This window comes from Mesocricetus auratus, unplaced genomic scaffold (assembly GCF_017639785.1).
Source record: "Mesocricetus auratus isolate SY011 unplaced genomic scaffold, BCM_Maur_2.0 Super-Scaffold_100020, whole genome shotgun sequence".
Taxonomy (NCBI): Eukaryota; Metazoa; Chordata; class Mammalia; order Rodentia; family Cricetidae; genus Mesocricetus; species Mesocricetus auratus.
This window is the reverse complement of record NW_024429201.1, coordinates 23,835,526-23,861,216: the sequence shown is the minus strand read 5'-3', so window position 1 is coordinate 23,861,216 and position 25,691 is coordinate 23,835,526. Positions and strand designations below refer to the sequence as shown.

General features: G+C 47.8%; 1 protein-coding gene across 11 annotated transcripts in view; it reads right to left on the bottom strand.

Annotated features, from left to right (window-relative positions):
* The window catches only part of Pde8b (phosphodiesterase 8B), a 227,815-nt gene that overhangs the window by 35,731 nt on the left and 166,393 nt on the right, over nucleotides 1-25,691 (bottom strand). For 6 of the 11 annotated variants that reach the window (XM_040729128.1, XM_013126218.3, XM_040729131.1 and 3 more), the window contains 4 exons: nucleotides 22,343-22,421; nucleotides 18,809-18,949; nucleotides 17,250-17,338; nucleotides 15,100-15,160 (listed from right to left, as the gene is read on the bottom strand). In XM_040729128.1, coding sequence (XP_040585062.1) covers nucleotides 15,100-15,160; nucleotides 17,250-17,338; nucleotides 18,809-18,949; nucleotides 22,343-22,421 — 370 coding nt within the window. The remainder of the gene's footprint in view (nucleotides 1-15,099; nucleotides 15,161-17,249; nucleotides 17,339-18,808; nucleotides 18,950-22,342; nucleotides 22,422-25,691) is intronic. The other 5 variants (XM_040729127.1, XM_005065642.4, XM_040729129.1 and 2 more) reach the window with 2 other exon arrangements.

The window sequence follows — 25,691 nt, the reverse complement described above, 5'->3', positions numbered from 1 at the left end:
TATCAGTGAATCACTAGGAACCTGCCACACCATCCTGCAGGAGGTGAAGACATATCCCTAGTCAAGGAAAGAACCTCATGTGCCTTTTAATTCTACTGGGGCATCAGTCATTCGGATGGTATCCACCCACCTCAGTGTGGGCTGGCCCTTCATTCATTGACTCAGATCCCATCTCTGTGGGAACTACCCTCCCAGACAGACATACCCACAGAGAGCTATTCAGGTGTCCTCTCACTTAGACAGGTTGACATCTAAAATTATCAATCTCCTTTTTTGAGGGGGGAATAAGACAGCATGTGTGAAGTGCCTTTAAGGTGTGCCAAGACACCGAGGTCCTACCCTACAGTTTTTGACCCAGTAGTGAAACTGAAACTTCCCTTCTAACAAGTCCCAAGGTGAGGTTGAGAGTCCAGTGGCCATTCTACAGAATCTGTGGGCTGACTGGTGGGACGACCCATGACCACAGGAAGATGGGAGGACCTATTACCCGGAAGGTGTGAGAGCCTGTGACCTGGCAGTCGGGATGACCCGTGACCACAGGAAGGTAGGATGATGCCAGCCCCTTTGCTTCTCTTTCATGGCAGGATTCTGTTTCTGAGGAATCTGGATTTGCTGACTAATCACATTGCCTATTGGTTTCCTCTGAAGCTCAGAGCTGAGCCCCGGTGGGCGGTTTCCTGAGAGGCGCACACACAGCAGCACACTTGGGGCCTTCTCTTCCATGTTGTCATTCCTCCAAGTAGGGTCCCTTCACTGCTCAGTGGCAAGAGGAAATTACGTATAATAGACTTAGTAAGAAATTCCTTTTTGTCTCATGTTTTGTTCTTAAAGAATTATCAATGCCAAATGAGACTTTTGCCAAACAAGTATGAGCCCATGTGCCTGATAGATGTAAAAAAAAAAAAAAAAAACGAAAGAATTGCAAAGATCTAGTGCTTTCCTAGTAGTGATGTAGGAGCCTCAACTAGAGAGTCATTGAACTACTCAGTGACACCAGGGCTTCATTTCACTCTGATTAACACAAGCTAGAAGTGAGCCTCGAGGCCAGTGCTTAATAAATCAGGTGTCTGGAGCCAGCAAGCAGGCAAGGCCACAGCACCAAACTCAGGGATGAGAAGCCAATGGCAAAAGACAGTTTTGTGATTCTGTGACCTGAGGTTCTGAAAGCATCCTTCATCAGATTTTGTTTCCATCTTGTAAATCATCACTCCTGGAGTCAAAAGGCATGCCTAATCATCCCTTATCTTCTAATTTAACTCAGAAATACTTACTGGGCTGGTGAAGAAAAGATGGTTAGTCTCTCTACTGTCTACTAGGAGACAGAACAAGGTGTCACCCCTATGAGTTCATTCATCGGAAGGTGCTCTGCTTATACCCTTGTGCTAGGCCACGTCGCAGGAACCAAGGGTGTGGCAGAGAACAGGTGGCCCCCAAAGAAAGCAAAAGTGAACTGGAAGCACCCCAAACTTGACAAGAAAACTGAACTGCACATTTTGCCATTTGCTCCTTGGAGAGCTGCAATCATTCCTAGTCAGTACGAGGGACAGCACTGCCAGCCAAGAAATGCTAGGACATGGTGATGGCCTATCCAATTTGTTCTGGAAATGCTCCATTAGAAATGAAGGCATGGGGGTGTCAGACAGCACTCCCCAAAGGGAAACAAAAGCATGAACAAAGCAACATGTGCAACTTCTAGATGTCACATGAATCCCATGTGGCCTGTTTAGATGTCTACACCCTGCCAAGCACAAGCAAGATAGGTGATAGGAGGAAGACAGGGTCACAGATGGAAGCCAGCCCAGTGAGGTGGCATCCTGACTTTAAGTAGAGCTGAACTTGGCTTTTTATTTAAATCCTAACTTTTCAGTTTTGCAGACATTTGCACCACTGGGCTGAAGCTATGCCTTTCAGAATTGATGTCCCAAAGCAAGAATTAGAGAACTTCTTGTTAAAGTTGTCCAGGTGTCAGTTTATTTGGGATCATTTGAATGGGCCATGCATCCACCCTGACACTGCCTACTGGGGCTATATGTGTTGAGCCTTTATCATTAGAGGTCTCCATGAGACACACCCCTGGAATAAAACTGTTCACCATGACAAGGCAGGAGCTCTATGCAAGAGAGTAGACAGTGGGTACAAACCCAAGGGACTGTTCATCACTCTACATCAACCGTGCAAGCAGAGAGACTCAGAAATATAGCCGGGCTTTGTCAGTGGCCACACCTCACACACAGCAATGATTTTTGAAGGACTGATGGAGAAATTGGCTGTGTTCTTTGACAACATCTTCTGTGTCTAAAATGTCATATTACTATGAAACCTCTCAAGAATTAGAGTGGAGAGGGTATGTGTGAGTCTGTATGGCTCTGTGGATGCTCCAGACACCTAATGATCCTAATAGCATGTCACAGAAGGAGGAGGCTGAGGCTGAATGGTCATGCCCAAATGCACCAAACTCGCCAGAGAGAGAGGGAAGAACAGAACAAATCTACACATTGTCTTCCCCCCAAACTTCAGTGCTCAGTGAATAGCAAATACTTGATTTTTCCTCTTAATTTCTGTATAACATGTATGTTTAAAGCAAAATCAACAACAGTCTGTGAAGTTTACTATGCATGCAGATGTAATATATATGAAAACTACGGCATAATGGATAGGTACCAGCAGGGTCTTATAAAACAAAGGCTTTATGCTCTGCATGATTTGGTGGACTATTAGATTAAGAACACTGTGGGAAGCTAAAACTGTATATGGTAATTCTAAGTAAAAAATAAAGACTAACATCGTAAAAATTGTCCAAATAATGTAAAAGAAAGTTTGTATAAAGGAATAGAGAAATGAAAACAAAAGAAGAACATACAAAAAACAAATGATGCCCTCCCCTGATAATGAGATTGATGACTACCTTCTAGGCCATCCTAGAGCCTTCATCCAGACACCCACAGCTAAACACTGAACTGGACTCCTGGAACCCACTTGCAGAAAGGGAGGAGTGATGAGCAAAGGAGTCAAGACCCCACTGGAGAAACCCATAGAGGCAGCTGACCCGAACAAGGGGGAGCACATGGACCCCAGACTGGTGACTGAGAGGCCAACATGGGACTGATCCAGACCCCCTGAGTGTGGGTGTCAGTGAGGAGGCCTTGGAGAGCAGATCAGTATTTAGCCTTGGTGTACAAATGGACTTTGGAAGCCCATTCCACATGGAGGGATGCTTTCTCAGCCTGGACACATCGGGGAGGGCCTAGGCCCTACCCGGGATGATATGACAGACTTTAAAGATTCCCTATGGTAGGCCCCACCCTCCCTGGGGAGCAGAGAGGGGATGGGGTGGGGAGTTCAGGGATTGGTGGGAGGTAGGAGAGGAGGAAAGGGAGGGGGATCTGGGATTCATATCAAGCAAGCTTGTTTCTAATTTAAATTTAAAAAATTGTAAAATGACAGACCTGTTCCTGATGGTGATATGAAGAATAAGGTAATCACTTTGACCTGATTGAGATTGATAGAACATTCCACCCAACAAAAGAAGAACAAAGCCCTTTCAAATGAATCTTTTTGAAATGCTGACTGAAAAAGACCTTTATTTAGCCCAAACAAAAGATTTAAATAAATTTTAAGTGGATTCAAACAACACAAAGTATGCTCACTGATAATAAATGGAAATAAATTAGAAATTGCCAGAAAAACATCTAGAAAATGTCTATCTAGAAATTAAACAAACCCAAACCAAAATTTATAAATAGCTCATGGACCAAATAAGAAATTATAAAGTATTCTGAACTGAAGGAAAACGAGATGTTGAGTCCCTTCATGACACTGCATGCTTGTTCTTGTCCTGTGCTGGAGAAGGGAGGAAGGAGGGAGGCGTGGCCAGGAGTCCTCCAGCAATCTGTGGTAGCTTTCCTTTCCTCCACCTCTACCTGTTTTTTGTTTTTGTTTTTGTTTTTTTTGGTTTTTCAAGACAGGGTTTCTCTGTATTGTTTTGGAAGCTGTCCTGGAGCTCAATCTGTAGATCAGGCTGGCCTCAAACTCACAGAGATCCACCTGTCTCTTCCTCCCGAGTGCTGGGATTAAAGGCGTGTGCCACCAACGCCCAGCGTCCTGCCCGTGATAAAATAGTATCACTGCCTTAGGATCTAAATCTTCCTAATGAGCCATAAAAGAAACAGGGGTCTTGGAGGCTCACAAACAACACATCTTTATTTCGGGGATGTACACAAAGTAATCATCTCAGAGACGAAGCAAAGTTCTAAAGAAATGGAGAAGACTAAAGAAATAGACTGGAAGACTCGATACTCAAATTCTGGGTTTCTCTAACTGCTCTACAGCTTCAGCGCATGTTTTTGGGGGCAAACATTGCCAGTCTAATTCTAAAATCTATATAGAAATGCAAAGGACATAGGAAACCAAACTAGAGGACGAACCTCCAACAGCTGACTTAGAGACTCAACAGTGGTCAGGAAACTGAGCAATCGGCGTATGGAGTCACGAATTGGGGAACACAGCAGAAGAGTCTGACAGCACTATGCAATTACTTGTTAAAAGTGTCAAAGTAGCCGGACGGTGGTGGCACATGCCTTTAATGCCAGCATTCGGGAGGCAGAGGAAAGCGGGTATTGTGAGTTCGAGACCAGCCTTGTCTACAAGAGCTAGTTCCAGGACAGGCTCCAAAGCTACACAGAGAAATCCTGTCTCCAAAAACCAACCAACAACAACAACAACAACAAAAAGATGTCAAAGTAATTCAGTGAGGAAATAAGTGCCCCAGTTTCAATAATCAGATATCTTTATAGGCAGATACTAAGCTTATTCCATTGACACTATGAAAGTAATTCCAGATACAATGTATACTTAAATGTAAAAGTCCAAACTTTAATCCTTTAAAAGAAAAATGTAGTATGTTTAGAACTTGGGGACAGGAGAGAAGGCCACAGAAAGCAGTACCCAGCACACTGACATAGTAAACTTCACCAAATTAGAAACAGTTCAACAAACTATTGTTAAATGAACAGAAAAGAAAATAGAGGAAAACATGAGCAAACACACTTGGCAGTGGGTTGATGTATAACGAAATTCAACTCGATAATAAAGACAGCCTAATTAAAACGCCAAAGGCCTTCAACTGATGCTTTACAAAGATGACAAATGAGAGAAGTAATGCATGGAAAACTTCTCAGCCATTGGTCCCAATGTGTGCACAGTATCAGGGACTATGCAGACACCCTAACAAACTAAATCCTACACACTTACCAAATGGCTAATTTTGCTTGCAGCAACACCAACTCTTGACAAGAATGTGCATGGCCTCTCCTGCTCACTCTTTTGGGACTGTCAAATAATAGAATTTCTCGAGGTGGAGGGCAGGGAGAATTGGCAGTTGCCTATAAAGCAGACATTCACCTAATCTGTGACTTAGTGAGTAAACTACTGGGCATGCTCCCAAAGGAAACAAAAGTCATTTACAACAAAGCATGCAGAAGAATGTTCATAGCAGGTTTATTCATTGTAGCCCAAGAACAGAAACAGTTTAGGTGCCACCGATAAGACAGCAGATAAGCAAATCAGCATGTATTCCCCCAGCAGAATACCATTCAGTGATAAAAACTGAGCAGTGTATGGTGTATGGAGCCCATATATCAAAAAGCATAAGTTTTCAAAGGATATACCAAAAAATGTCTTAAACAATATGTATATATTACATGACTCTGTTTAATCTATGCTAGGGTGGATGGGGAGTCAGATAGATGGAGGGGCAGAGATCAGAGATCAATCAATGGGGGAAGAGGAATGAGAAAACTTCTAGAATGCCAGTGATGTGCTTTGCTTTGTGAGGGGCTGGGTCACACAGGCATGCGTGTTGTCAGGGGCCAAGCAGAGACGCACTTAGAAGCCATTGATTACTTTATGTCTGGGGCATTCCCTGTAAAGGGTACACTTCATGAGAGAAACTAGATCATTCTTTCCCACCATGTTGAGGTACTAGAGAATGAGCAAAACCCAAGACTTTTGCATGGAGGCTAGGACTCCACCCACCTCTTTGTGAATTATATACATCAGAATCTGGACCTGAAACTAACAGGGTCCTACATGGACTGGCCTGCTGGGGTAGAGCTCTGGGGAGAGAGAGAAGGTCAGATCCTAGGAGAGGCAAGGGGCTATATGCTGGGATTCAAGACCCAGACAGACCTCAGAGGCTTCAGGGGCCAGGTTAAATTTTAAAGAGAAAAAGTAAATGGCCTAAGTGTCAAACTGAAGAAATGACACTGGATGGGAATGGAGTACACCAGAGAAGAGGTAAGCCTTTCGCTAAAGGGTTCTGGAGAAGACAGAAACTCTTCTAGTAGTGGGTGTCAAAAGAGTCCAAACAGGTTTTTCCACACTTTCTTCTGGAAACGACGATACTGAAGACGACGGTGTTGAAAGGTCAAGTTCCCAGGAATCCAAGTGACTTCCATACCTGAAGTTCCGTATTCTCCTGGAAGTTTGCAAAGTATACTCTAGCCTCGCTGACCTCAGTACACTGGAGGCAACAATCACGGTAGACAGGGTGCTAGTTCAATGGGTAGGCCGTTACGGCCGCCCAAAGCTGCCCACTCTCTTGTCTCATCCAAACTGCTACTCAGGGCCCTTAGAAGCCTTGGGAAAACAGAAAGCTGTCCAGGCTGCCAAATTTCCAGGATCAGAGGCCAAGGTCACAGCCAGAAAGTGTGCTGTGGAGCTGGGCTCGTGAGCTCAACCACAAGAACAGCCCATTGCCCGAGGCAGCCTCTTCCCTCTCCAGCTTCCACCGGGAAGAAGGCAGACATTCACCAGAGCACTGGCTCAGGTTGGAACCTGCAGGCCTGCCCACTGTGCTGTTCCCGGGCTCCTCCCCACAGGCCACACCACCCCTATACAGCAAAGTGCCACCCGTGGACAGAAGATGTTCCCATCAGCGGCCGTGACATTTTTGTCAGTGCTGGACCATTTATGCACAACAGTGATCCCAAAGATTATATTAACCAATGACACTTGTGACCCTCTCCTGTGCACATACTCTCTATGACATTTGCACAATGACAAAGTCAGCCAACAGTATAGCTCTCAGATGTGTCATTTCATTAAGTGTCATGTGACTCTGTACACAGAATTCTGTGCTTCTGCAGATAATAGGGCAGACAGTTTGTCACCCGGAGCCCAGCAGTGATAGGCAGAGAAATAAGACTCGGAGTTTCAGCCCTGTATTCCACTAAAACATGATTTATGAAAGATAATTTTAAAAAACAATAGTTTTAATGCCTCAAAGGGTTATAGGTGCATTTTTCAAATTTAAATTAAACAGCAAACTAAATAAATCCCACCGTGCCATTTTCTTCCCTGTAATATATCACAACTATGAAACATTAATGGTGAAAAGAAATGAAAAACCCAAACACCTGCTGGCTGAACGAGACAATGGGCTTGGAGGCAGATGAGGGATGAGTTGACTTTGCATCTGTGTTGTCAGGTCAGGCACGAACAAGAGACACGGTGGGGCCTGTAACCAAAGCCAGAGAGCAGTGCTTCAAAGAAAAGCTGTCCCTGTTCCAATGCTTCATGGGGGCTAGTGACACAGAGGAGACAGCAGGTGTTCATCTGCTCCGACAAAAGAGCAGTTTGCCACGTAGGCCTGCTGTAAGGCTAAATGATGCTCCAGAAACCTAGGCCAGGCTCATCTCTTAGGCCTGTGGGATGACACAGGGCTCCTGGGTCCCAGGAACCATTCTTGGGAGCTCTGTGGCATTGCTTAACCTGTATGCAAACATTTACCCCACAGTTATTATTCATGCCAAGGCCCAGGAGGAAGGCGCATAGATAATGCCACCATGGTCCCTGTCCCTGGCATTTCTTCAGTGCCTGCTTCCTACTGTGAGTGGAAGAAACTAGTCATCCTTCAGCTAGGCTGCATCACTACGGCCTGTCGGTCAAACTCAACCCCAGCCTCCCGCTCCTGTGTCATCTCCAGCAGGAAATGCCTTGGACTCATGCAACCTGATCACACATTATCACATCTTAGATCGGAGGTTTCACTCAGGGAGCACAGTGGAACCCCCTGAGAAAAATCCCAGGAATTGTCTTGTCCAGCCTGCACCAAGACTCTCCCTCAGAGCCGCTGGGGCACAGGAATCACATCCAGAGACAACGGCCATGATTGTGAAGTTCCCTAGAGCAGGGCACGTAGAGAAGCTGGCAAAGGCAATGGGTAGCTCTGGCTGAGCCTCAAGGGCCATCACAGTTCTTAACTCCCCACTCACTCAGCAAGATATCTAGCCAAGCCTGGCCATGCCGTCTTCTCTTGATCTAGTTACCTTTGGTGTCTGCGGGGACTACCCTCCCCATAAAGATACATTCCAACCACATTTCAGACCTGCATCTCTGTCAACACCTCTTCATGGCATCATCCCCTGCTTCCCACCCTGTGAAGGCTCCAGACAAGCCCATGTCTTCCTTTATAGCCACGCTTCTGACTACTTTGGGGACTAAATCCAACTCTGTCACTTATACTATGTGACACCCAGATGCGTTTTTTTTTTTTTTGACTGTTCCAAACCTCAGTTTCCTAATGTGTCGAAATGATGACAGTATTCTCATGGGACCGTGATGAAGACGTCAGGAGACGACACGTGACAACCAAGGGCCGGCAGAGTGAAGGCTAGGACATGTCAGCATAGGTAGGTACAAGCTTCTCCAGAAGCCTCGCTGACCAACTCAGTGAGTTCAGTCACAGAGGACTTGGGGACACGGGGCGTGTCGTGTGCCACGGCAGAGCGCAGACAGGCAGGCACCCTTTAACCACGCCTCTCTTGCTTCACAATGAGGATCAGACACTGGAGGAGGATGCCCATGACATGTAGGACAGTCTTACGGGTACAAAGTGGAGGAGAATAGATTCTAGCTAAGACTACTTTTTAAAAAATAACTGTATTGCAACACATCCTTGTCATTTATTGGCACCTGGTCTGCAGTGGCCTTTCACCACAATGACATATCTAATCTGTGTTGTTATAAATGCCCCAGATCCTGATTTAAAAGATGCATGTAACGCATCATTTCTAAATACTGTGAAAATTAAAATACTCCTATTGTAAATTCTACTGTAAATTATAGCAACTGATTTCTACAAAATGCTTTTGTTGATTTTTTTTCTGACCAGTAATGTGACCAAAGCTGACAGTTGTGACTGGTGAGTGGCACTTCAGTGTGAGTGTTTGCTGATATTTCCATTTACATGGAGAAGTGAGCAGCCTGTCCAGATCTTGGCAGGTCTTAACTAAGTGGCAGGACTCCTGACAGGCTGACTACCAGCTGCTGCTTTGTAAGAATACAAGCTTCCATGTGTTATGTAAAGAGTTAGTGAGCGAAACTCTCAAGATTTTCAGGCCTTAGCCACTGATTTGAGAAGTCCTTATCTTGGGGGCCAGTTGGTTTCTCTGTCTCTGTCCCCTTCCCTCCCATCTTTCTCCCAATACCTATGCTTAAATTCATATTAAGATAGTTTCTTAATAAAGACCAACTTTGCTTCATAAAATGTCAGGGCGAGGGAACGAGTGGACGTTTATGATGGTTCAAACAATACAGCCACAGAAAAGTGCAGCCCTTGAAATTTAAGTTAAATTTCAGAGCAAAGGCTTCCCTCCCCAAACACCATAGTCCTACCCCTTCAACTCTTGCTTGTCTTAAACACATTAGGATAAGCAGAGATACTAACTTTTAAGAAACCACTCACTTACATCTGTTTCATGCCAACTCCCACCCGGCCTCATCCTTCTTAGGTCACTCTTTTCCCTATGCTTCGGCCTCCATTTCCAAGACTCAGTTTGAGGGAGCCTCCCTGCTGGAGCGCGGTATCTCTGGGAAGAACATGTATGGGTTCTCACGGAGGCAAACCCTATCCCCCCCCCGTTCAGACTCGCCGTTGCTTCGTTTATTTTTCCTTTGTCTTCTACCACTGTCCAAGTGCCTTGTCAGCATCTAGCGAGGTGACAGAGAGGACATGAAGAGAGGGCAAGGGAGCCCCGTCACTGTTCAAAGCAGCCAACACCGGGCCAGCTGCTTCGCCTGAGCCTCCTCGCCAGTCTACTGCTGTCTGAGCGATGACCTCCGGAGTGTGCTCAGGGTTAGCCCTCAGGTGTCTTCAGCTTACCCTCTGCCAGACAGTGAGGCAGCAGACCTCTGAGCCTCAAAAAGCTTGTCAGAATCAGCTTTATCAGCTACCACCACCAGACCAAAACCGTCTCTCCTCCCCTGAGCCAAGACCTTCCACGCATAACACCCTACCAGGTGCTACCGCAGTACCACCAGGGTCCCCTTCCCGCCGTGGGTTCTGTGTCTTGTACCCTCAGTGCCTCCAGCCTAGCAGGCACTCCATTCAGGGCTCAGGGGCCGCCTGTTCAATATGTGCTTTCCCCACATCAGAGGCCTTTCCTTAAGTAGTTTCACATAAATAAATACATACGAAAGCTCACTGGAAAAATGTGGATTATGTTGTTGATTTAGTGGCTTTCCCAAATGTGTCGACAAGCATTTCAGGACACTTGCTGTAAGCCACGTGCATTCAAACTCTGCCTACTGGTAGCACATCAGTGACAGAAAGCACACCCCTAAATGGGAGTGGCCCCTCGCAGAGGCCGCTCAAGCTGTAGGCCGTAGCCTTTCAACTGGAAGGAGCCACACTTGGATGCGCACCTTGAAGAATAAGCACATGTTGTTTGTAATGCCACATGAGACGTAACCGTTTTATATAAGGGTCAAACTCAACATGGAGCCCGTTTGGCAGGGAGAGGTCTGGAGGGTGACGTGGGTGCCCAGGGCAGTCTTTTGGGGCTTCTAACTCAGCACAGACTCAGCTCTTGGACCAGTGATCAGTTGGCCTGCAGCCAGGGCTGGTGGCTGCCCCCGAGTCACGAAGCCATTTGCCTTGACCACTAGCTCTCAAAAACGGTAGGGTGCTGGGCCCCCCCTAGAGGACACTCCGACGTCACACTTCTAACACTGCCCCCTCAACAATAATAAACTGTGCCTCAAAGTAAGGTTTTATCATAGTAGGCTTGGCCGCCTTAGCTGTCATTGCTGCCCCCACTGTTCTCACGGAAGCTATGTCCACGGGGTGTGGTTACACTGTGAGGATCAATGATCCGTGATCAGGCTGGTATGGAGCTGCAGAGAAGCACTAAGGTTTCCCAAGTGGCCTAGCACATTGGGTTCAATAACTGCTTTCAGTGGTCAGGTGAGTGGAGACAGAGAGGTTGAGGGGGACTCAAGAGGGTTCTAGAAGTGGGGCCCCCAACCCTAGTTCTGTGAAGCATTCTAAACATCGGACCAGAGTAGCCGCCTTCGTACCCTCCATCAGCTGCCACCTTGGATGGTTGATTAACCTGAACATTTCTCCTGAGCCTGGCAGCTTTGTTTCCCTCAAAGATATCCAATGTGGAACGGGGAGGCTCTCTCCAGAGAGCTGTGCTCCTTGACTCTTTAAGGAAATGGCTTTCTTGTGGGGCAGGAGACACCAACACTGCCCCAAGAGTTTCTCCACAGCCCCATGTGTCACCTCCACAGGAAGACTGTGCTACCTGATGGACACTGCATACTGCGGCCCTCTCATCCTGCACACTGGCCTCCAATGCCCCCCAGACTTCACGCACACTGGCTTCTGGAATCGCCATGCTCGCTGTGCTGTCATAGTCAGGACTGGGAGGAGGGAGTGAGCACCTGGGCATGGAGAACTAGCAATAAAGAGACCCCTCTGCTTTCCACAGAGCAGGCTCCAGACAGTTCAGGAATGGCTGGCACAGTGATGTCGTCCCCAGCCCTTCCCTATTCAAATTTGCTTGGGCCATGGCTGCGCATTGCTGGATTCCTGCAGTCTTACACAGGGCTTCCTCTTTGGAGTCAGACGTTGTGAGAAGGCAACAGAATCAAGGGACCTGGGATTTTACAGGCTTTCTGTGGCAGAGGAAGAGACAGACTCTGAGACAGGGTGCAGGGGAGACGTGAAGATAAAGGATGTCCAAAGTCTGTGTGACTGGACAAGGTTGGGAAATGTCTGGGAAACCTAGGCTGTAAGTGGCCTAAGCAAGTGGGACATGAAGGGAAGAAAACTATCTTCTACAATCAAGGTCCGCAAATACTTCCTGAGGAGAATCAGACAGCAAATACTGGAGGCTTTGAAGGCCCAGCGACCTCCACGCCCCAACAGATACCTTCTCTAGCCTCCCAAAACCTGGGGTTTGGAGCCCAGCATGTGAAGAGAGAGGATAGCGCGTGTGAGGGAGAGGACAGCGTGTGTGAAGAGAGGACAGCGTGTGTGAGGAGAGGACAACGTGTGTGAGGACAGCGTGTGTGAGGAGAGGACAGCGTGTGTGAAGAGAGGACAGTGTGTGTGAGGGAGAGGACAGCATGTGTGAGGGAGAGGACAGCGTGTGTGAGGGAGAGGACAACGTGTGTGAGGAGAGGACAACGTGTGTGAGGAGAGGACAGCGTGTGTGAGGAGAGGACAGCGTGTGTGAGGAGAGGACAGCGTGTGTGAGGGAGAGGACAGCGTGTGTGAGGAGAGGACAGCGTGTGTGAGGAGAGGACAGCGTGTGTGAGGAGAGGACAGCGTGTGTGAGGAGAGGACAGCGTGTGTGAGGAGAGGACAGCGTGTGTGAGGAGAGGACAGCGTGTGTGAGGAGAGGACAACGTGTGTGAGGAGAGGACAGCGTGTGTGAAGAGAGGACAGCGTGTGTGAGGAGAGGACATCGTGTGTGAGGAGAGGACAGCGTGTGTGAGGAGAGGACAGCATGTGTGAGGGAGAGGACAGCGTGTGTGAGGGAGAGGAGAGCGTGTGTGAGGGAGAGGACAGCATGTGTGAGGGAGAGGACAGCATGTGTGAAGAGAGGACAGGCATGTGCAGCTAACACCCTTACTGAGCTTTCCAGCCTCTTGGCAGAAAACTCAGAGCCCAGAGATAAAAAATAAAAGTGCCTTTGCTGATGCCAAGCATGTCCAGAAGTGAGCTCCTGCGCACAGCTCCTTTCCTTGCTCAAAGGCAAGCCCCAGGCTGAGTCTAATGCCCGGCTGGGCCTCAGAGTGAGTGCTGCAGACAGTCTCTCTGCTCCCAGAGCCCTCCCAGCCCCGAGCCATCTCCATGGCTTCAGCGTCTTTCAGGAGAAGGAGAAGTGCTCCAGCCAGCCACAGGGACACGCCGCTTTATTATTGGAAACTCTAAGAGTCTCTTAGGCCTTGCAGCACCATTAGGTGACGTCAATGGCTCAGGGGATCCAAGCTCCGTGTTTCCACTCTTCTCAGAACAGCAGCTGATTCATGGTAGCAAAGGGGTTTCTATTTAGAGCTGCAGAGGCGAGGCGAACTCCGTGTCCTGGCATCCTATGTTAGTGGCCTGCCCACTCTCTGTGGGCAGCGGGCGGGGTTCACTGGAGGCCAGGACTGAGACACTCCACTCCCCCAAGCTACCCAGAACAGCCTCAGCTGCACCTACTGCATGCTGGCAGCCGGGCATAGAAAGTCCGTGACACTGCTGGAGAAGGGGGCAGGAATTTAGCACAGACAGTTATGACATCGGGGAAGGAGGCAAAGCGAGAAAGGGCCTTGGGGTCTGGGGAAGAAGCAGCTACTCCATGATTCTTGGGCTGAGCTACGAAGGACCGGGGGGGGAGGATGTGGCGCTTACAGGGACTGACAGACAGTCGGGGCACTGGAAAGTGTTTCATTCGATGAGAAAGACAGGCGTGAGGGGGCGTGACCGGCACTGTCTGACTTTCAGCCCCAGCTCTTGCTAAAATGCAATGGGCTGCTGAGACCCCGGCCTGCAGCCATGGCTGCTGCAGGAGACGGGCATGCTGGGCTTTGGACGTGCATTGTCCCTGCCTAACCTCTGCCCGTCTGTGGGTTCACAGGCTGAAAATGGCGGCCTGCACCACTCCACCCGTACGCAGAAGCCCATCTCTACGGTGACACCAGGATCCGCGTCCCTCTGCCTCCGCCTCTCACCTCTCCTGCAAACCTCATTCCTGCTCTGAGGTGTCTCAGTGTGGCTGTTTGATGACTCTTCCCTGGGTCAGTCCACTCCCTTCCTTTCCAAGGGTGTGTGTTACTAAGAGTTGTTCCTGCGCTAGATTAGGTTCTCAGTTGGGAAGGATGTGTTTTTGGGCTGGACTCGATCTTAGGAGTCAGGCACGGGACCACAGATGCCTTTGACCTCTGGGCTCCACGGAGGTCATGTGACCCATCCCCTCTGTCCCTCTTGAACTCTTCCCTAGGAATAGCCCTGGGGGCCTTGTTGCCAGTTCAGCTCCTTACCGAGCCGCACCTCATCCTGCCCCTCAGCGTCCCCACCACGTGAGGAAAGGACGGCTTGTGGCCCGGGTGCCCTCAGAATTCCTAAGGGACACTGTCCCTTCTTTGAAAGCCAAATTCAAAAACAAAATCATGTCTTACAAATTAAAAGTAGCTCACTGATAGCCGTATGCGTTTCATATTTCACGGTCCATAAATGATAACGTATGAGATGGAAATGACACGATCTAACGCCAAAAGTATAAATCACATAAAAACGCTTCAAAAAACACCGTAACATTAAAAAAATACCTTAAAACATTCTTAAACCTAAAAACTTGCTAAGTTTCTTTTACTTCAGAAGACAGCATTCAAAATGCACTGCCCTCCATGATGTAATGTAAGAGAAAAAAATCACAGCACTGATTTGGAAGGGCGCTTATTTTGGCTGTGAGCTGGCAGAGCGAATGCTCACAGGCATATATACTTTTCATTTGTTTAAGAAATTAAGATAGGAAATGGAACATTTCTTTTTCCTGTTTGGATTTGAGGAGGAATCTAATGTTCCCATAAAATGTGTTAGCCTGGAGAGAGCCATGAGGCATAGCATAACCAAAGCACACTCCTAACAAAGTAAGGCAGGCTTGTGGAGAACTGAAAACAAAAGACAACCTGCCAGAGGCTTCCCCACACACTTCTTAGGTAGCAATCACAAGGAGATATGGAGAGAGACAAGCAGAGAGCAGGGGCGAGGATGACGCATGGGCAGCTGACAGCGCGGCAGAGCACACTGAGTAAATACTGTACCTGCTTGTTATTGTCAGTGGTACAGCACAGCTTCTTGAGGGAGACAAAATGCCTAATTTTCCTAATAACATAAACAATCAGTGATTAGTCGGGAAGAAGAGGATGCAATAAGGCAGCACACGGACACAACATGTCTCCTCAGAGCTGAACGCCAGGCCCTTCCCGGGACCGATTTGGTCACCAAAGCTCGTTTTCCTTCGGAAGCCTGGCCTCTCTGCAATCCCGGCTGGTGTGACCCCTCATCTCTCACGGGCCTGCCATTTTTTTTCCAGCTGCCTCCTGGAGTTTGACTCCTGGATCTCTTCAGGAGACATTGACATGCTACCACAGAAAAATTGGCTTTAATTCTACTGACACAAATATTTTCTTGCCTACAGGAAAGGCAAAGGCTCATTTGGGCAGTGACCAAATTTCACCGGTTGCTCTTTTTCTTTTAAATACCCTATATGGCACACTATGGTTCACCGTAGCGACGGGACTGGTGATTTTCCCTTAATCGCCCTCCCTACACACTGTGGTTCATCATAAGGATGGCATTTTTTGTTTGTTTTTTTTTCCAGCCAGAGGAAAGCATCCTCTGATTAAAAAGTCATGAACTGAACCCAGGAACTTAGCCTGTGGTCTTGCTCATTGTCACTAGAGGACCAGGACAAAAGATGTCAGATGCACTAGCCCTGTGCAAGTCAGCCCCAGGTAGACTGTGAAATGCACTGTGCAAGACTGTACACCTGGAAGCCTATGACACCCCTCCCCCCGTCTCTGCCCCTCCTTTTTCCTGGTTCACCGAACCCTGGAGGGTTCTCTATGGAGAACATGGGGAGACAGTGGTGGGTCCTGCAATATGAATGTCACCCAAGCAAGAAGGGGTAGAATGTGCCCATTTGTAAATCAGAGTTGCCTCTGAGAGCTCTCTGCCTACAATTAGAGAAAACACAAAATCATGTCTGGATAAAAGAACTTCTTTCCCTTATCTGTCAAATCAGAAAAAAATTATTCTGGTAGAAATCACCAGGCAGTAGCATGTCTCCTCCATTTTGATTACCCTCTGATTCTAGTTAAACACACAGTAAAGGATCAGTCTAGGACTGGCCATCAGGACAATGTGACAGCCTCAGGCACCAACTCTTTCCTGTGGCTCTGTATGGCCACTGTTGGGAACCCTATGCTGAGCCAGTGCCTGTAGGGAAGGCAGGCAGCCTCTCCCCGTGGTGGGCAAGCCTTGTTTAGCAGTCTGTCAGGACCCAAAACCCCAGAAGCCAGTCAGAGAGGAGCTGCAAAAGAAACACTAGGCAGTGGCCTCTCAAGTGACTGCAGAACAATTTTCAAACTAATCCAGCAAGGAAAATGGAAGGGAAGCAGCCTTCAAATAGATGGGTGATCTTACGGAATGGGCTGGCTTTCGAATCACCTGATGAGCTGAAATGAACTCAGGTGGTCCTAGAAACTGTACGTGAGAGGGTTATTTGGTCCCCAGTAATCACTATCTTATTTTCTTCACCAAATATGTCACACATCAGGTGTCCCTTATGAGGTCAAACCATCATGTAGTATTGACCTTCATGCTGGTTTCCAGGCTCATCAGGGAGATATAGCTAGGACTGCCATCTGGCACTTGGAGCCTTTCCTCAAAATATAACTGAGAGAAGGAAAATGAATCGGGTGTTTTATTTCTCACACCCTACCCCCAAGTTTCTCTGGTCAGCTGTCATCGGTTCCTGTTCAGATACCTTGTGTTATAGGTTAGTACCTGTAGGACACTCAGAGCCCCTGCGTAAGCTCAGAGTCAATATGGAACAAACTGGGGCCTCAGAGAGAGAAGGCTAGCACCCTGTGGGCTGAGGGAAGAAGCCAGTAGTACTAGCTGGGGTTCACTTGCCAAGGGGAAGGACAGCCAGAGACGCCTAGAGGTGTTGGGGACAATGGGCCACTCATGACCAGGTGGCCAGCTGGGGAACAGGGTTGATGCTGCATGAAAGAGCATGGCTAGGACGCAGGGGTGGGAGCAGAGGGAAACTATGTCTAGAGATTGCTGCTGGTCACATCAGACAGGGCAAATGAGGGCTACCGTGTGTGTTGTCCTATGGTTCACAACGCCCGTGAGGGCCTGAGCCCTTAACCGCAGCAGAAAGAGTGGAAGAGTTTGCTCTCACCCTCCTTGGCCAATCACTGGGGTGATCTTCACGTGCTGTTGGATGCTGTCCCCGGATTTCCGTCTGGCATAGTAAACCCCCTGCCACTCCTACATGGACAAAGAGAGCTCTTGAGATCCTTCAGTCCAGACCATAGCTACTTCCACAATGCATGTTTGCAGGCTGAGTCAGAACTCCCCACAGACTTCCAACACACGTCACAAAACTGCACCCACTACCGTGCGGTCAACATCACCGTGTCTAAGTGAGAGAGCCCCAGGCCCGCATGTCCACTACCAAGCTGCCTGCCGTGAGTTCCAGGGCAGCTGGAGTTCCCTCAGGGCACCGCTGCGTCAGAGTTCAGTAGTCTCAGAGTCTTCACAACAACCCGTGGGCCTGATATTATCACTCCCAACTGACAAATGGGTAAACTGAGGCTCAGAGAGTCCAACTACCTTGCCCACACAGGGAAACAGGATCTGCTCACATCTGTGTACTTCTTTAATCCTTCCCAAAGTGCCTCAGCTTCCTGAGACACTAGAGGGCTCCCACCTAAGGGTCACTATGGTCCCTTGCAGTTTCCATAAGATTGTGTCAAGGGGAGGATTAGGTTCCTGCTGCCACGGGGCCTTGGGAACCGGACTGGAGGCTGGAAGCCTCAGGGTAGGGAGTTTTCTCCACAGTTTCTGGAAGGGAGTAGATACCTCTGAAACCGAGGTTCCCTGCAGCCATATCTTGCTCTCTTACATATGAAACAGCTAAAGAATGTGACCTTTGAGGTTGCCACCTGTGGCTGGGTTATTTTGGCAAAAAAACCAAAATGGAGTAATTACAGTATTCTGTTGCATTTTCAAGTCGAACAGATGTGATTTTAAAAGTAATTTGGACATTCTTATAATCCAAATTTATTCCACCCCTGCTGACATCCCCCCCCCCAAGGAAGACGATGCTTAACTACTGCACAATAGAGAAAAAAGAAGAAAGAAAGCCTTGTGAGGAAGCATTAGGATGCCTCAGAAGCAAGCGGTCACTCCAGCTCTGAGGGAGGAGAGCTATTGCCCGGGAAACATCTCCCTCGCCTCCACTGTGCCTTCATCTCCCCCAGAAGCAGCAGAAAAGTACAGAGGTTGGGGTGGAGGGGGCTGGGGAGGAAGAGCTACCCATGGATCCTGCACAGCAGTGAGTAAGGAGACCAGAAGCAAGATGGAAGACAGCTGACAGAATCAGCAGAGCCTAACAGTCCATGTGCATTGTAGGTCTCTCGAGGCCCTCTCCCAAACACCAAGAAACCAAAAGGTGGGAAGCCGCTGTCTGGGGTAGAACGCTGCTCAGGGATGCAATGCTGGGTAGGTGGGGGTATATTCATGCAAGGGGGCACGTGGCCTGTCCACCAAACAATCAGCTCCTGCGTCATCATGTTGGCATCGAGAATTAACTCAGCAACTCCTTCGGCAAACTGCAAAGGGAAGCCCTTTCCCTGAACTTTGACATCACTAAAGTCAGTGTAAAAGACCGAAGACTAAAACGTGGAGGGGCGGGGCGCTAGGGGAGGAGTGTGGGTGGCTCGGGGCTCCACCCACCTTTCCCTTCTTGATGCACGTGTTGATGGTGTCCAGGAGGTCTGCCCGGTTCTTGTCACTCTTAGGTAGGTCAGCGAGTTCTTTCCCCAGAAGCTCCCCTTTGTGGTAGCCCATCATCCTCTCAAAGGCGGGGTTGACATACTGTGAGTAGGAGGGGTTACAGATCAGTGTGCCCTACAGGGAGGCTGTGGGGTACAAGCACACAGAGCCAAGTGTCCCCAGGACAACACTCTCTAATGCAGGCCCCTCCTCCTTCATCTGCTATGAGCGGTACCCTCACACATACGGCAATCGATTCGGTCATGTGACATCCCGGTCCTCTGTGAACATGCAAAGAAACCTCAGCAGGAAACCCTGGGCTAGTAGCCCCAGCCTCTGATGGACTTTATTTGCTGTCTACCACCCCAGGACATAAGGAAACCCTCATCGGAAAACAAAGGTAGGAAGAGGGCTGTGTTTGCAGCTTGGTGGCACAGCACTTGCCTGGCACATGCAAGGTGCCCCCAGCACCACTGAACAACGAATAGGCTAGCACACACTAGGCACACACTAGGCATCACGTTGCATCTTCCGTTAGTCACACCCCGCAATGCAGCTATCTGATGTTACATGTCTTTCCGCTTTCCCATCTACTAATCAATGCTATGGTTGGGAGCACCCTAACCTAACGTGAATGACAAATGCAGTTAGCCTATAGGGCCAATGCTCTTCCGATGCTGGGTTTGGGGTGAGCAAGGAGAGAGGATGCCCACGGTGTGCTAGCAGGTCAGCAAATTCAGAGGGTCAAGGGCAAAGTTCTGCGGGGGGGGGGGGGGGACTTCTGGAATTTGGAGCAACTGCCTCATCTGGCCCCAGGCCCCAGTCCTCCACCAATTTCTTTTTACAGATACAGTCATCACACGAGTAGCCGCAGCCGAGAGAACAAGGGGCGGCAGATGTGAGCACGCTGGGTCAACAGTTCCTTTGGGAAAAATCTCCATCCATCTGCAGCCCCAGAAACACTCGCCCTGGCCATTCCCACCCTCCCCTCGCTAGGGTGATCCATCAGGAAGTGGGTGATGCAGGGACACTGGGGAGGGTATTCCCTCGGGAGCAAAGCTTCTATGAACACGTCAGCTGAGCTGACAGCACGTCTCCCTCTCTAGGCTTCCCCTACACTCTTTGTCTACTGAGAAAGCCCTTCCTCATTTCTCCTCCACCAACTCCAGTGCGCCTCTTCCTCCAGGAAACCGTCTTTGACCTTTGCTCTGTCTGAGTTGGTACCATTCCTAAGGGCTCCCATGGACTTCTATGTCGTAAATTCCAATGAGTCTCTTTGAGTTTGAAATCTGTCCTTCTCTCTCGCAGGACCTGAAGTTCTCAGGTGTGAAGGCCAGAGCTGTATTTAGAGACACATTATGTAACAAACCGCCACTGAGTAAATGGGTGTATTGGAGAGTTTATTCTTTTCCTGATGTGCTGGTTGTCTCCTACATTGTCATACGTGTGGGCTCCACTTTCCCATTCTGTAAATCTGAGTAATGGTTATGGCTCTTTCTTTTGTGTTGGAGATCCTGAAACCTCAGAACCCAGAGGCATAGCATATATGACTGAACCAATGCACCTATATTCAAACCCTTTGGGACCTTGAGAAGGTGACTGTTTCTCTGTTCCTCTGTGTGTGTGTGTGTGTGTGTGTGTGTGTGTGTGTGTTTGTTCACCTACAATAACACTACCTGGTTCCCAGGGTTGCTTGAGAGATCAATGAGTATAAAATGCTAATAGCTGTGCCAGCACATGGGACACATGAAATGTTTTCAGAGCAAATGCAGATAGACGGTTCATGTGGAAGGAGGCATGGACTTGGCAGGGATAGGCGGATTGACACATAAGATGCTGCTTCTAAATTCTAAGTGTATCACCTATGCCCACAGGCACTCAGCTGTCTGTTCAAGCATCCTGAGATGGGTCATTGATGCGAGCCAATGACTTATGTGATGTCCTTGATGTGTCACCCTGGAATCCAGGTGAGGGTCAGCTGGGTGTCCCCTCCCCACCCCGCCCCCTGCTCTACTTCCCTGCCCTTCCTCTCACATGCACAGCTTATTTCAGGAGCCAAGTGTCCCTTTCAACATAGCAGCTTCCCCTGTGTGGGCACCAACCACCCTCACACCTGTCCATGGAAGAGACGGGAGCAAGGGGATGATTTATGTTGTTTGACATGTCACATTACTTCTCCCAGGGTTTGCTAACCACAGACTGTGGCCATGGGGCGAAGAACTCCGTTCCTGTCCAGGGTGGAGAAGGTATTGGAGGGCAGGGCTACCCACTGTGACGTAGGCAGATGCAAAGCCAATGTCCCCCTGAGCAGGACTGAAGAAGGGTCATGTCTGCACGTGAGCATGGGGCTCGTGCCCAGTTTTCCGTGCCGTTTAGGATATGGAGTGGTGGGCAGGAGGTATAAACATAGCCAGCAATGTATAGAAGCCTTCAGTTTTATTCCAAGGGGCAGTCAAAAATATTCTAAATATAGCCCCAAATGAAGCCAGGCAGGAAGGCTCAGGAGTAGCAAAATAACTTGATTTCCGTGCTCGCTGCTGGCCCTCTGCTAGGCCTCAGTTTGCCCCATCTACCTCTCCAAGGTACAGAACTGAGCTGAGATTACCCAGTGAGACTCTCGTGATAGAGACAAGGTGTGGTGGGCCCTTTGTACCTCTGACCTGGTACAGGAGCAAGGCATGCCTGTGTGCACACTGGGGATACCAGGGAGGTCAAGCAGAGGCTGATGCCACAGGGGCCATGGTGTGCTGGTCACTGATGAATGCAAGTGCTCCTCAGTGACACTGCACACCAGCTGCACCCAGGCCAGCACCAATCAGTGGACACTTCAGAGTGCTCTTCAAGGCAGGTCAAAGGTTCTCTATGTGTGCATTTCTTGAGAAAAACGGCAGTAGTCCTAAAGTGCTTTACAATGGAGTACCAATGGCAGGTGAACATGTATCTTTAAAGTATTCTGCTCCCATAACCACTTAGAAGCATTTGCTAACAACCGTGTGAATACCGTCCTTATAGACGGCCTAAAATTCTCTCTCACCTCTACCTAGGAAATAATGACTTCTGATCTGAATCAATAAGTTTATCCTATGCAGGCTAGAGAGGTAATTGTTAAGAGCACTGGCTGCTCTTCTGGAGGACCTGGGTTCAGTTCCCAGCACCTATATTGGGTGGCTCACAACTGTGTATAACTGCAGCTCGTGAGTATCAGACACCCTCTCCTGGACTCTACAGGCACCCACACACGTGTGTTCATGTGCACATGCACACACTTACACACACACACACATTAAAAAAATAAATCATAAAATAACTTTTATTCTCTTTTGGATAGTCAATTCTTAAGTGCATCAGTAGCCATCTCATACACTGATTTTTCCTTTCTTCAAGAAAATGGTGCAAATATGTGAAAATTATGGGGAAGTTTTTGAAATAAAGAGATGGATAGAACCTGAAAGGCTCTTTTTTAGTGTTAATGATGCAAAGGGCTTCGTCCCATACCTGAATCACATGATCATCACTTGTTATTTCTATGGCTTCATGACAGTGGTCTAACGCTGTAAACACTGAATTACAGGCCCTGAAAGATGCATAAGATCAGAGTTAGTTCTATACAAACATTGTTTGAACTTTGTTTATTTAGCAACATAGACAGACCCCAGAGTCACTGGCTCTATACACTCTGTTACTGTTATGATCTGACAGCTATATTCCCTCAAGTCTTAACATTTAAATACAACGGGCAATGCTGTAGTATGGCCAGTCATAGTCATGGACAAGGGCAAGTTCCCGTTGATTACAAGAACCTAGCCCGGCTTTAACTGACCTTGAGATACTCTGGTCTTTTGCAACACACAGAATAACATTTGTTTTCCTTTTCTTAGGTTTGCAATGCCACTTTGCCTATAGCCACACCCACTGGACAGGAGTGGCAGGTCGATCCGATCCTCCCTCGTCCAGTTCTTTACACCTGTAGAGCTTTCTGCATGGCTCTTTCCTTGCTGATCTCCCCTGTGTATCTGAGATATTTGAAATCAGGCTCCGATTGTAGTTTTTATTTTCATGAACTCACCCACAGAAAACATCTCCAAATACGCCAATAGCCAACACAGCAACCTACTATCTAGATGAACTGTTTAAAGCCAGGGAAGACTTTCTTACACAGTGTAAAGAAAAAACAAAAAGAAAGGAAAATGTTGATTTATGGGATGGATATTTCTTCTTGTAGAGCAAATTCTTTACTGTTATTTTCCTAGCATTAGGTAGTGTAATTTGCTGCCACTTTGACAGAGCATTGGGTAAAATTGGACTGTATTTTCCCGCTATAGGATCCTGGGCACCTTCTGGTCTTTGCTTGTCCTTGTTTCCCCCATCTAAAGAATGACTGTAAGAACATGTATTTCATGGGGTTTTGTAATGATCAGAGCAACAGATGACTTACGCAGGCACTTCTCAAAGTTCTCAGGACCACACATGGAACAATATAGTGTGTGGTAGGTGTTACTACTTGTAGAGCCATGGTTCTTTGTTCTCCGAGGCTTGCCAAAGCCTCCAGAGAAAAGAAAAACTAATTGCAACCTATCTTTTTCCTGAGTCTACTGGAACCCAGTAACAGCAAGCTAACCAGCCTGCAGTGGGAAGGACCCCAGAATACTGAAGGATGAAGATTGTTTCTATGAATGCAGAGATGAGGCTATTTGCATACAGGTAGGTAAGGCAAGCATCCATGCTCTGGTCAGAGATGCAGAGAATGGGACTCGCTTCATGCCACTGACATTCTTTAAGCCCTGCAGGCTGTTTCTTCATTCTAATTGTGCACCTGATTAATTTGTACTGTATACTGTCTAACTACCACCATTGTGTTTGTAAACATGTTCTATAAAATCAGCAAGACATTAACAAGGATACTAAGATTGTTATTACTGTCAGCACCGCACTGCCTCTTGAGAGGCAAATAAGAGGCAGGCTTTTCAAAAGCAGTTTCCAGACACCTGGTCTAGACTGAGCTCAGCTCCATGGGAAAGCCGCTCCAGATACTAACAACCTTTCAGAAGTGATGCGTGGAGACACAGACTCCACGTAGGCTAATTTGTCAGCTTTGAGAACTGGATAATTAAGTTCTAATGAACACATCTTGTCATGATCCTCTCTGGCATAGGGTTTTCTGTAAGGTACATCTCAACTAAATGTGCAAATGGGTTCTTCATGTTGTCTGCTCTCAAGGCAGTTCTTAAGTCCAACATCCTTTGTACGTTGCGATCTGGTTATCCATAAAACCTAAACACTTCAGTAGATGTAACACTCAAAAGGACACAGCAAACCCCTACACTGCCCATCGACATGAAGGGTCACTGGCAGGGACAGGAACGACATATTATTCACCTTTCTATCCCTACCAGACCACGCATGATCAACTGTGACGTTTTGGGTTCTTTCAACCTCTTTAGGTTGATGGCTCTATTTAAACAAAGCCACAGCAAAATGGGGCAATCGATTTGAGTCATGTTCCTAGAACCAGGGAACCTAATTGCTGGTATTAATTATTCATACTTTCCAGGCAGAAAAACTGTAGCCTTATTAGTTTCTGCTCGTGGGAACCATGAACTGCATTCTCAGATGTCCTTACTTTTTATCCTTAGGGTTAGAGGTTATAAAATTGGGAGGAAAAAAGAAACAGAGGGGGGAAATGGATAATGTAATTGTTCATTCTGTGCCTTCTTAAGGATTTCAAAGGCTCAGATGGGAAAGGCAACTGTCCCCGGGTGTAGGTATAACAGCACAGAGACACAGCGGGTGCTAAGTACACAATGGCAAAGGTGGAGTGCCTGGTTGTGCAGCCTTACAATCAGGGTGCTGGGCCGCTGAGACCACAGGAATCCCATTGCTTTCTGATCAGTTGTGGCTGGAATTTCATGTGCTGTTCTGCATATCTCAGAAAGGTACTTCATCGGGATTCTACCCAAACAGAACACACACACATACATGCGCACACGCACTCATGCACATACATGCACACACTACCTTCAACAAGAGTAGGGCTGAGCAAGGCAATGGCTTTTGAGAAGATTCTGAACACAACTTCATATCCAATCAGAGGCTCAAAATTAGCCAGGCAGACAGAAGAACAGGCAAGGGGGATTATGGGATTGCTACTTGGTGGCCGTCACAGGAGGTGGACGAGAAAGGATGATTTTTTTTAAGTCTTCACAGCTCTATGCCCACTTGCTGCAACACATCATCTACTGCACAAAAGTCATATGTGTTCATGAGAGATGTGGTGCTCCACAAGACATTCACCCATCAGGCCCTGGATCTTTCCAAAATTGAAGCCTGCTTAAGTAAAATAAACATGGTTTCTGGGCAAATCCTACACTAACAATGAGAAGAAACGCTGGAACTGTACGAGCATAAACTTCTTTTTTTTTTTAGATATTTTTTATTTTTAAATTTAAATTTAAATTAGAAACAAGGTTGCTTCACATGTCAATTCCAGTTCCCTCTCCGTTTCCCTCCCCTCCTCCTGTGACCTCCCACCAACCCCCCCAATATCCCTTCATTTCCCCAGGGAGGGTAAGGCCCTCCATGGGGGTGTCCATAGTCTGTCATTTCATCCAGGAGAGGGCCTGGACTCTCCCCCAAGAGTTGAGGGTGAAAGTGCATCTTTCATTGTTAGACGGGAGTCCAAAGTCCATTTGTATACCTGGGATAAATACTGATCTACTACTCAAGGCTCAATAGATTACCTAGGCCTCCTCACTGACACCCATATTCAGGGGGTCTTAATTAGTCCCATGCTGGATTCCCAGGCATCAGTCTGGGATTCAAGAGCTAACCCTTGTCAGGTCAGCTG